The sequence below is a fragment of the Lampetra planeri genome, chromosome 6 (assembly GCF_965212315.1).
Source record: "Lampetra planeri chromosome 6, kcLamPlan1.2.h2, whole genome shotgun sequence".
Taxonomy (NCBI): Eukaryota; Metazoa; Chordata; class Hyperoartia; order Petromyzontiformes; family Petromyzontidae; genus Lampetra; species Lampetra planeri.
Genome location: NC_136112.1, coordinates 5095430 through 5108406, shown reverse-complemented (window position 1 = coordinate 5108406; position 12977 = coordinate 5095430). Strand labels below are relative to the sequence as shown.

The following is a 12977-nucleotide window of genomic DNA, read 5'->3' as shown; positions in this document are numbered from 1 at the left end:
CTTCTGCTCCAACGACTGCCTCGAGCTCTCTCGCGCACCACCTTATATACCCAACTGCCCCCCCCCCCCGAGGGGCGGGGCTGTATGCGGACGTTGATGTAGACACCCCACGAACGGACGTTGATGTAGACACCCCAACGTAACGGCTTGCTACACCCCGGTACGTAATACCTCTACATATGTAACAGTTGCGATCGGCGAACCGCGCAGTGAAATTGTCATTGCCGATACTCGCGTCGTCACACCTGGAGTCTGTGTCAGAGGTGGCTATGCACGTAGCCTGTAATGCAAACATTGTCGAAGCAGTAAGGGCTGGTGGATCACGCAGATGTTGTGAAACTCCCTTGCTGTGGGGAGTCCAGTTGCCATACCCTGGCTTGGCGGGGAGAAGTCCGTACAGCAAAATGTGGACTCCACCTATTCCATCTGTATGGGATAGTAATTTCCCCTTGGACGTGTGGATTTTCTCCGGTGCTCCAGTTTCCCCTCCCCCGCCTCCACATTATAAACGCTCATTAATTAGCCGATAACATCTTAACAGAAAGGATTGCAGAGCTTGCGTAGGGGGGGGGGGGCTGAAATGTGGCACTGGCTTACTCCCTGACTGCTGGTGTCCTGCTGGTCCTGCGGTTCTTTGTGCTTTCTAGCACGATTTATTGTGCACTTTACGTACACTTTCTTGAAGTGTACGTAAAGTGAACTTTCTTGAAGTGTATGTAAAGTGAACAATTAATCGGGGAGAGATTTAGGATGGATTGACATTCAAAGACATTCAGAGGAACACATGGATTTGAGAACGTATGGCGATTATTGAATTCTTTTTTCAAATGTTCAGAAAAGTAAGTGGGCTTGGACGGTACATGTAGCTCGAAGAACGATGGCAGATGGTCAAGGATGAATGACTAGAGATGCAGCCAAGGAACAGAACCTATAAGGGGCGGACGTCCGTGTATACACGCGAACGATGGATTGTATGCCAGGATCGGGGAGTCCTTAATTCAACAGCGATGACGATGAAGTCTTGCATTCTCTCCAAAACAGACTCAAGTTTTTATGTAGTTTTTTACTCAAAGTTTCTCTCTCCCCGATTAGCTTGCCACTCTCATCTTCCAACACCAAGCAGGATAAATGACGGGATTTATTCATAACATGTAATCTCTTCTCCACTCTGTCCTACTTGGTCATATTTTTTTGAGCTCAATTCGCAATGATTTTTGGATAATAACGTACTCGTGCAGAGTGTAAAGCTTACCCATACAAAGAAATGGGATGATTTAAAAAAATATATATTAAAGACTGTAATAACGGAAAACTGCAGAGGACTGATAATGCATTTGAAATAAGGCGAGGTCAAACGTGCCAGAGCGGAAAGATGTTATTGTCAAAACGTGAAAACTCAAGTTAGTTGATATATTTCTCAGCAGTTACATAATTTACACAGCGGACTGTGTCTCAAGTCAGCACACTGGACTTGAAATGCAGGTCGCCCATGCGAATCAATCTCTCAGCAGGGCAGCTGGATTTCTCCAGTATAAAGATTCCGATTCTGGGTACAAACCACAGTCGAAAAGGTCGTGTTTCGTGGGAGAAAGTGGAGAGTTACTCCCACTTTTGTTCAGGATGTACTGGCCAGCCAGCGTGGAGGAGTAGGCCAAATTACCCTCTTAGAGGGGCTCTCCAGAGCTCCCTCTAGTGTGTAGGCCCTTCCGCCAACAGTGGCGTCAGCAAGGGAGTCTGCATCGTTATACTTTGCCTTTTTATGTTGGCAAAAATAAATATATGCTGAGCCACACTGCAATAAAATTAAGACTATAAATTTATTTTAGGCGGTACAGTCTATCCAACTGTGTTTTAATGGAATGGCTCTGGGAAACAATTTAGGAATCTATTTATTGGGATCAATGCGCAACAATAATAGTTTTTCAAATTCAAACAAAAGTAATAAAATGTTTCATATAATTTTATTAACACAATTATAAAGTAAACATGTACATAAACCATTACTTGCTGAGCAGTATATTTCTGCAGCATCATGTATAATTGACGACTTGGATCATTAACATACACAAGCGCTTTGAAACAGGAATTTTGTTTCCAATTTAAAACATGATTTTACACAATCAAGATACCATATGTAAACTTTTACAACGCAGGTAAGTTTACATGAGCATTATTTTGACCACTACATTACTTTGTAGTGAATCTGGGTAAATGGTAAACACACACGCACACATGCGCTTAATAATTTAAACATTAAATGCACCAAAGTGACACTTAAAAAACACACAACTGCATTCCACCCATGTGCCCAGGGCTTAAGAAAATTAACACAAAAATAAGTGGTGACCTTTAATGTCGGCAAAACATCTCCAAGGCATCTCGAGTAACCGTCACTTGGGGTTTACACAAATGCACAGCGAATTAGGGATGCAAGATCAGCTGCGTGAAATCACATCCCAAGAATGCTATGCCACCGTGAAAATATATATTTTTTGCACGAGCACTCCCCCCCCATCTTTGGCTGTTGGCTGGCAATCGCGATGCGAACGCACATGCTGTGCGACGCGATGTATTCAGGTGTGCTATTACTGGGTTCCCTCTTGGAGAGAGAGAGAGAGAGAGCGAGGCTGCATCAACCGAGTGTGTACAAAGTTGGCAACGGTAATGTATTCAGGGGATATGAGACGGAACTGTGATTTTATGTCTCGGCTTACGTGGCTCCTATTGGATAACGGTGAACATCGGCGGATGAAAAAAAACCCGCAAACAAGACACAAATGTATATTGCGCAATGTCCGCAAGTGAACCGTAAATTTATGCTATCTTTTTCAAGTCCGAGTGATTTTATTGAAACTCGATAAACCTAAAAATAAATGATAGTCTGGAGCTGTCAGGATGTGTAATAGGATGACAGCTCAAACTAAAAACAACAGTGGAAATAAGAGCCCTGCCTTTTATTAACGACAGCCAACACAGATCAACAATGATTCGATTTAACGCGCTAATAGTGCTAGTTAAAGTTATTAACAAATAACTATATTTAATGTAAATTGTAATCTCTGTTTTATTTAATGATTCTAGGTCACACTATGCATGCGAATTACCTGTTTTGTTCAGGTAACGCAGTAAGCTGTTCGATTATTACATTACATGTAGACACGTTGACATGGACATATAAATAACATCATTTATACGAAGAGTCAGGGGGTCATTTTGCCCGTTCCAGTATACAATGCAATGTAGGGACATGTAAACTGGTAAGAGACAAAACAGAGTTGCATCTGGCTGAGTGGTGCATAACAGTCGAGTGCGCGGCTTGCAATTATTTTGTCTCTCTCATGGGGCGATAACATTTCGTACCACTTTGTGAGGATTCATGGTTGTGATATCGATCCACCTTGTCCCTGCCACAGTAATGCGTAATTTTCACCACTGGCCGGGAGCTGTAAACGGAAGATGAGCGTCAACCCATGCACAACTGAGCAGGTGTTTCTCAAGTGCAGAATCAGCTGTGTCACACCAGCACGTGACGCCTCACCCCTACTAATTATACATCCACGCGCTTTCAAGTTCGCTCTACAGCTTCATTGTATGATAATTGGTTTTTTACCCTTCTATCTGCGCCTTTTGGCGTCATCTGGTCCAAACCATGTGAGACTAGGCTCTAAGAAAAGCTGTCTCGGGTGTGGACCAATCAACTTCAAGGACAGTGCACATTATCAGAGTTGTGTCTTTTGTTTGTATTATGACTGCGGGTATTGCGGTCTATGCAAATATGACTCCTTGTAAAAAGGTGTCAGTTTTGTTGCCAGATAGACGGGTAAAAAAACAATTATCATATTTTTACTGGCAAATGAGGTTCCCATAGAGCTTCATTGTAATTTCTATGCATTCATTACCGCCCCCCCTCCCCGTCTTTGCCTTCGCACAAGAAGGGCTCACAAGTGACGCCACCACATCTATCCCTCGATTTAAGGAACAAAACGGGCGGATTTCTCCACAGATATGGCTGTTGCCTGATGAAGTTAGTTGTAATTACCGGAGAAATATCGTACTTAGATTGTGAATGTTGTGAATCTACTCTCCAACACAACCGGTGTACTGTACTAGTGACGAATTGGCCACGTTCTGTTTACGTGACAACCCTTACTTATTGTGTTGGGTGGTGGCGGGTTCAATGACTTTCCTATTTTACGCGATCTAGCCCAAAGAAATAACCTGTTATGGGTGCGCTTTTGTCATTTCACACAAAAATAACCACGTTGTCAGTGGGAAGTAAAACCATCAAAGCCCAGCAACCGGATTCACGAGCCGAGTGCGTGGGCTACCAAGCCATTTACTACTTTGGCCCCCGAAAAAAATAATTTATAAAAGTCTTAAATCAATGTTGTACCTAAAAAGGAAATAATTTATGCTATTACTGCTACATTCCTAATATAGATAAATTATTAATTATTGCGGTGTGATTCATCACAGAAAAATGAATTATGTTTTACTCAATAATAATCACGCGCATCGTGAAGGCAGCCTAAATTCCGCTGCAGTATTTATGTCACACAGCAAGAGAGAGAGAGAGAGCGGTGTATTACGTTGCACGTTAGCAAACTGTATTTTTTAATAACTGCCTTTCATTGTAGTTTAATAATGGTACTAAAATAAAGCGTCATTTTCATATTCTTAGGTTTTTTCGGTAAAGTCACGTAGGTAAAACATTAAAATTAATAAAAGTAAAATAAAATAAAAATCACGACGTTAATTTTCATCACTTTTTTTCAATCCGCCGCAAATGAAGGCCTCCTCGCACCACGTCAATTGTTTGACCAAACTTCCCCGTTCTGGATCGTGTGCGGCTTGGTGAAGGAGGGACCCACGTGGCTAGATGAAATATCACTTGCCGCCGATATTAATCATGGCAAGAAATTTACACACTGTGCCACCACGCTGCCTCTAGTTTTGTTATTTAATATAACACTGCATTAAAAAAATGTTATCCTTAAAAATGCAATTTATATGAAAATACTACACCAAATCATTTGAGGAATGCCTAATAAAATCAGTGAAACATAATTTTCAATCGCGGTATAATTTAGAAGTAAACTTATTAAACTCAAGTATTTACCCCCTCCCCCCAGTATCAAGTCAAGGGGCTTACATAGCCAATGCAGCTAATACTACAACACCTTACCATATTCTTGGGTCTTTCGGTAAAGCCACGGAAATAGATAAAATAATAAAAATAATAATAATAATCTGACCTCACCACAGTTTCCTTCCTTCCGGCTAGAAAATACAGCCGTACCAAAGTTGACACCCATCCTCCCAGAGTACGCTTCACAACGATGACCAAACCGCATGGCTTCAGAACCTCCCCTCGTCGGCCGCTTCCATGCCCATCTCGGTGACTCCATCACTCATCGACTCCTACGCCCACCGCATCGACGGCTCCGGTCTGCCGCGGTAACTGCGGCTTACAACGCCACTCTCTTACTGCCCCTAGGACAGGGGTCGGCAACCTACGGCTCCGGAGCCGCATGCGGCTCTTTACGGGCTGCTTCTTGACGATATGTACGTATGTACAGTATGTACATAGATGCATTGCGGCTCTTGAAATACTGAATTTTGTACCGAATTGGAAAGAAATGGCTCTTCTTGTTATTTTGGTTGCCGACCCCTGCCCTAGGATATCCCTCGCACGGTGTCTTTCCCCAAGTGCCCTTATCAATTACACCTCCAATAGTGTTGCTGGCTGCAGGCTGTTTGGCGTTTGCGGGGGGGGTGGGGGGGGCTTTGAGTTTGTGCTCAGCAACTGTGACGAAGTAAAAAATAATAAAAAACTGATCCTGCGCTCGTGTCTGATCATCTTTCACGATACCGTTTTCCCGATCACACCTACAACACATCCTTGCCATGTTACATTTCACACGTCCACGTTTTCTTACGCTATTCCAATCATAATGTGCCCAGCGTCTGCCACAAGCACCTGTATTCAAAGGGCATACATTTATTTTCGAGTTGCTTTGCGGAAAATATCGCTATCTGGCTCTCACAGCAAACACGGACATTGCTCAGGTCTCATAACCAACGTCTTTTAAGCAATGCAGGTGGCCTCTGCTCTTCAAATGCATTTTATGCAAAAAATAACCCTCATAAATGCAACCTCTCTTGACACCGCTCTCAAAACCTCCCGTGTTATGAACATTTCTACATAAATACACAGACATTTACATTCCTTTTGTTTCTGGTGACACGGATAGACAGGAACTGATCACATACTGGTGCAATGCAAACATCGCCAAATGTGATGCCTTGGCCGACAACTCTCTCTCCGTTCGTCTGTCCTTCGGCAGCCTCTGTCGGGTGTTGTGCCGGCGAATCAGTCCAAGTTATCACATTTGTCATCTGGCTGATCCAGGGTCAGCCTTTCCTTCTTTAATCCTTCTACCGTGCCCTGTGAGATGATGCCGGATGGCTCCCCCCTTTCTGTGTCGCATGCTGAAACGGTCGCAGCTTCCGTTCCTTCACCTCTTGTCAAGAGCGGTTCGTCCGTGATCTCTCCCACCCTTGATGTAATTTCAGCTCGGAGAGCGTCGCTTATCCGGTGCGCTGTGTGCGGTGTTCCTAGCCAACGGTGAACTTGTACATTGGCAAAATAAGGGAGGCTAGAGCTCCCAAAGGGATGTCTAGGGTCAGTGAAAGGAGAATCAGGAGGCGCTATGACAATGGGTGCAACATGTAAGCCTTGCTCGTTGAAGCTAATATATGCGAAGCGTTATTGTCCGAGCTGACAATCCGGCACCATCCACAGACTCACAGTCTCTCGGGCACAAATGACCCTCTGGTATTCCGAGGTGTTATGCGGCCTCTACTCTGTCCATGGGTTTAGTGAACATGTAGTCGAGCATGTTGGGCATGGCGGGAGACAAAAATCCACCCCTCCCAAACACACGTGTTTTGATCTCTTTCAAATTACCTCACACCTCTCTCCTTTTCTTTAGTAGCCATCCTGAGCATTAATTTTGACTGCCTTTTTAGAGACTTGGGTGCGCAAGTGTGCACCAAGTATGCATGTATATTGGATTTCTTTCGCACCGTACGTAGCCAACAAACAAAACAGAAAAAAGCAGTTCTAAAATAAATTAGTTTTCAATCTGGATAATTCAAAAGTGGATAGCTCCAGTGGCTTCCTAATATCGTAAGGAAAAGCATTTACAAACAGTATGAACAGTGAGGCCATCTGCTAGTCAGTATGGAAATGACAAGATACGAATGACAATGGAATACGGTTGCTTGAGGTTCGCAGTGGTAATCGGAGAGTTATCGGTGACAACCAGCTCCGGCAGAAAATATAACAACGCAAAGCTATATCGTCCGATGGTAAGACTGAAATTACGAACGATTTCAGCACACACGGTAAATATGCAAGGGTACGAGCGGGAGGTATCCAGGTGGACGCTTCAAGTCCGTCGGCCACTTAAAATGTGTATGCCGCCCACATCTAATTACATTAGTTCAGGCCACAAATGTTTCCGTCGAAATTATGCACGGGGGCATTGCTGGCAATGCGAAGTCTGAGTGTGAATGGGTTCCATGATGAAAATATCCATATCACTTCAAAGTCCGGCAAATCTCATTCACAGATGTAAAGCTCCCTCGCGTCTCGAAATTACCATTAGCTTAAACATGGATTCATATATGGCATTGTTTTTACAAATCAACTTGTAATCTCATATATGTCAAAGTTGATCACAGCAGTTATCTCAATTGGCAAAACAATTGTACAATTTCTAAAATACAATCACGTGTAGAAAAATATACGAGTAACAATAGAACACTAAATTACTACACGCACTTCCACTTTTTCGGTTCATGAACATGTAAAACAACCATAGCGAAGCTCCATGTCTCATCCATTATATTAGAGTTTATCTTTGAGTCTTCTTGGTTCTTTTGGTAAAGTCACGTAGAAGGGAAATAAAAAAATAACAAAAAAATAAAACATAATAAAATAATTCTCACGACGTTTCGGCCACAACGCAAGCAGCCGTCATCAGGTGAAGAACAGGTCTGTCGGAAAGACAGCGTCTGAATGAAACACCATCAGGCTTGGAGCGTATATTTAAGCTGGGTTTGAGGGGGACGCTGGGTTGGAGGGGGACGCTCTTCTCCCTCCAAAGCAGCTTTCCGACAGACCTGTTCTTCACCTGAGGACGGCTGCTTGCGTTGTGGCCGAAACGTCGTGAGAATTATTTTATGTTTTATTTTATTATTATTTAATTATTTCCCTTCTACGTGACTTTACCGAAAGAACCAAGAAGATGAATCCCTGCAGTCACGAAAGCTTTATATCGAAATTTAGCTTTGAGGTTGACACTTTTTGTTACACCTGAACCATAGCTTCGATTTTTAAAATTCCTTTAAATACAACCAGAAAAATATTGACCAGGACACCTCTTTCCAAATAATTATTTGAACGTTAAATATGCTCACGACCACTTGATAAGATGTACCATTCCATGCATTTGTCTGATGGGTAAGGTGCGAAAACCTCAATGGACAATATATGCTCCAGTTGGCCTTAACATTTGACTGACCATGTCTGAGCCGTTATAACAGCATTTTAAATCGTACAACCTTCTTCAGGTTCTTAAACATATAGAGAACAGCAGAGGGCATTCACAAGTACGAACAATGAATGAGCTCCTTTCAGTATGATAACACGGTTATGTCAGCGTGAGAACATTGAACACATTACGATCGAAAGAGATGTTCACGCCTAGGGCAAGCCGTCCGCCATTTTCTGATGCCAGTCCCCTAAGAGCCTAATTGCACACACACACGTTAGTGCCATGACCGGCTTGCTTCAGCAAGGTCGCCGATATTTATATGCCAGTTGTCATGAAAACCTTCTAATTGGAGCGTTTGAAGTTTGCTGCACAAGGGTGGACAGAGTAACTTAAAAACCTTAAGATTAAATCACCAAATACTGTATAGATCTTGCTTGACTCTTTTGAATTATTAGCAAATTGATCTTGCTTTAGTTTTTTTTTCAAAGTACTCAATTAAGTCTTCCTTCATCATATTAAACACAAAGATAAATGCCGTCAGCTAACCACACGATATTTATTTCACAATCTAATTTAAAAGGACATTAGTTTGTATCGACTCACTCACAAGACAACCCTACAAGCCGCCATATAAATTTGTAATGTATCACCAGTCATCCAATGCGATCCATACATAACGACAATTAATGCAGACAACTTTTATTTAAATACACAACTATATCGCAGTATTGAAATGGCATGATGTGTGAATTTATGAAAATCTGAATCCGACTCAGTCTTACTGTAAACACTGCCTATCCATAAATATATATTTGGACTCTCCTTTAAAATATGGAATTTGCCAGAATCTCAAGGTTATGAAATTACTTTCTACACGGTTTCCCAACTGAAACATGGAATAAAAACTTGTGACAACACACTGGAGCCGCTAGCCTGACACACCGCATACATTTGCAGGCAAGAAGCAGCTGAGTCTTGCGATGACTCATGATCTAGGATGCTTGACCAAGGCCATGCTTTTCCAAGCCTCACCTTAATCTAAAGTACAAATTGTTTGATAAAACGGATTACAGTAGTAAAATGATACTATATTATACCACGGACTATACGCGTTTTCAAGTTCACAGACAGCTACTGTACATGCAATAACGACATCCTAGAGATCCATGGCTCATCCAGTCTTCTCGCTTATCCTACGCTTAAAACGTGCATTGATTTGCAAGCAAGAAGCAGCTCCGAGACTTGCCAATGACGCGCAATCTGGCATGCTAACCAAGAGCCACTTTTTTCCATATGTCGAAAGGGCTGTTACTCTTCTCTGCCGAGAAATGCCAGCCAATCATAATTCAATATGCTTTACTAAAGGGGGTGGGATTACTTGCAAAATGTGACTCGCGGGTTTTTTTTTTGTGTGCGCTCCCCCAAGACAAACACTCAACATTGTCAGGCTGAGCGGCAGCCACCATTATAACCCCCCCCCCCCCATCTGTATTCTGCTTGGGGAACAAAGATCACAACAGGATAACAGCTTGGGGTGGGCAGATATGTAAGCTGTAAAGAGCCACACACGTTGACATGCATGGCAGGGGCACACACCCGTTTCAGCAACTTTCACGCACACGCCAGGATTAAGTGTGACCGCGTAGAACGAGCTTTATGAAGTCTGCTAATTTAAGGAGTAAATAGTAGGCATGCCACGATTCCTCACTCACCTTAGCGATTACATTCAAGTGTCTATTATTTTTTGTTCGTTTCGCTCTTAACCATCTTTTGATCACGTTTCATATTTTTCCGTCTCCAATATTTTGTCCTTCGTTACCCCCCCCCTCCCCGAACGCGACGCGAGAGTATCATTTGCATACATTGCACAACTCAAATGCACGTATTGTGAGCTATAGAATCAATTTTAATCGCCGAATCAATACTACATTACTCGCCTGGCAAATAGAGGCGGCACGGTGAGAGTTGATCTGCTGCATCGCTAATGCTTTGCGTGCCACTGCCAATGGCGTGGGCCACACCTTGCAATGTGTGGGGCTTCTTCCTATTGGCGAATGGTTGCCAGTGATTATCTGTTAAGATTACAAATTGGATCCACATCGTTGTCGTCCTCACTTCATCACAGACGCAAGTTCTACTCCGCTTTAACTGCATCACATCTTCGCACTGGCTGCATGCTCAGCGCCGCAACCCACCGTTCACTGCGCTGTGTACCGAAATAAAAGAAACCCAACATATTCATCAATAACACCATGTGACCTTGTAAGAAAAATATAAATAATCGGGAACATTTCGGGCAATGGCCCTTTTTCATAGCACAAGAAGGGGGGGTGGGCAGTGCTCGAAACGTTGCCGATTTTACATTTTTATTTTAAGGCAGTGTTTATGACGAATGTGTTGATTGTTTTTTCTTGTCGTCAAATTGTGCTTGTGCATCGCTACTTCCAACGCAGAAATATCAAGCAATTTTTTAACAATCAGCATTATGTCACCTTAGTTGTGATGAAGGAAATGGGGAGGGGGGAGGGTAACAAACAAACCCCAAACTCAACAATCCCACAACTTATTCTTATTTCTTGTTCAAAAAAATTGTCGCGATGGCCTCTCTTAGCCACATCTCTAAGTGTCGGAGATGTCGGAGGTGTCGGTGACGGGGGGGGCATGCAGTGGTTGTGCCCTGAGGCGCTCGCTACCCCACGGGTTCTTCACCCCGAGGCGGTGGCGACCGGCTCCGGTCCCGACAGTTCGAGCAGCAGACGCGAGTACGTGCGGCGCTCTGCCTGCTGCGAGTGGCTCCCTTCCACGAGACGCCGGGCGCACGCCACCAGCCTCTCCCTCAGAGCCATGTCCGTCATTAGTCTCCGTGCCTGCACTTTGAACTCCTGCGGGATGGGGTGCATGGGCTGTGTGTTAATTCAATCAGCAGTTTCAGTGTTCCGAGGCCCTGATCTAGTTGACAGCGCAATCCATAATACAGGCTTTTTTTTTGGTTAGATCGCGTAAATATGAATGTGTCGTTAAACCCGCCACAGCCAATCGGTAAGGTTTGTCACTTAAACAGAATATGCCAATTCGTTACTAGAACGTGTGTTGTAGAGCAAATCCACAGCATTTACCATCTGAGTACGACGTTTTGTCAGTAATTACAACTTCATTAGGCGACAGCCAGATTTGTGGAGATATCTTCCTGTTGTCATCACATCTACCCCTCTGTTTAAGGAACGAAACAGGAGGATTTATCCACAAATCTGGCTGTTGCCTGATGAAGCTAGCTGTAATTACTGGTGAAATGTTGTACTCAGATTGTAAATGTTGTGGCTTGGCTCTCCAACACACCGGTGTGCTATACTAGTGACGAATTGGCATATTTAGTTTATGTGACAAACCTTACTAATTGGCTGTGTCAGGTGGTGGCGGGTTTAACGGCACATTTATATTTACGCGATCTAACCCAAAAAAAAACAACCGTCTTATTGAAAACCAACCCTAGTCTACAGGCACCCTGAATGGCTGATGGAGAGCTGGCCATGGTAGAAAGGAGAACGATGTGTGTGTGATGTGGAGGGGGCATTGAAGGTGGAAGGGTGGATAAATTAATTAATGTACGCGGCAAGGGGTTCGGACAGAGATAGCAACGACGATAAGATAGCATATTATGTTGCCGCTAATCCTACATAATGCACGGGCATAATAGGACTTTGAGACCCCCCCCCACCCTACCTCCTATGCATTCCACAAGTAGTGACTAATCCCATATCTGCATTTTCCATAAATATGCTAAATTACTCTGTTGATATGCAAATTCCTTTGTCAAGGCGCCCTTCCTCCTCTAACCCAGCTCAAATATACGCTGCCAAGCTTGGTGGTTTCATTCAGACGCTGTCTTTCCGATAGACCTGTTCTTCACCAGAGGACGGCTGCTTGCGTTGTGGCCGAAACGTCGTGAGAATTGTATTTTATTATGTTTTATTTTTATTATTTTATTATTTCCCTTCTACGTGACTTTACCGAAAGAACCAAGAAGAGCATATTATTTGTCTCAAGAAGAAATTCACACTTGGTAAAACAAAAACACATTTTAAAGTACCACTTATTTAGATGTAATATATATTAAAAACTGGACCCTGCTTAGCGTTACAAGGAAGAAAAAACAACAACCACTTAATAAGAGTTAATAATGTGTCACATTCCTTAATTACCTCCTATTAATTATAAAGTGTCAGTCGGTTTATGCAAATAACTAATGATTTATTGGGTGCAATTTACACTGTAATTTTCCAAGTGAATTTCTTAACGAATTTTCAACGGCGCAGTTTTTATGTGCGTGCCGATTTATTCACTTTGCCTCCTCTGCTTGGCAAAGCGTGCCTGTGTGTAAATGTATGCATCTACAATTGTATATGCAGAAGCAGT

General features: G+C 43.0%; 1 protein-coding gene across 2 annotated transcripts in view; it reads right to left on the bottom strand.

The window, feature by feature from the left end:
- Nucleotides 1–1944: 1944 nt before the first annotated feature.
- The window catches only part of GLT1D1 (glycosyltransferase 1 domain containing 1), a 76923-nt gene continuing 65890 nt past the window's right edge, over nucleotides 1945–12977 (bottom strand). For both annotated transcript variants that reach the window (XM_078595334.1, XM_078595335.1), the window contains one exon: nucleotides 1945–11446. In XM_078595334.1, coding sequence (XP_078451460.1) covers nucleotides 11270–11446 — 177 coding nt within the window. In that variant the 3' untranslated portion in view covers nucleotides 1945–11269. The remainder of the gene's footprint in view (nucleotides 11447–12977) is intronic.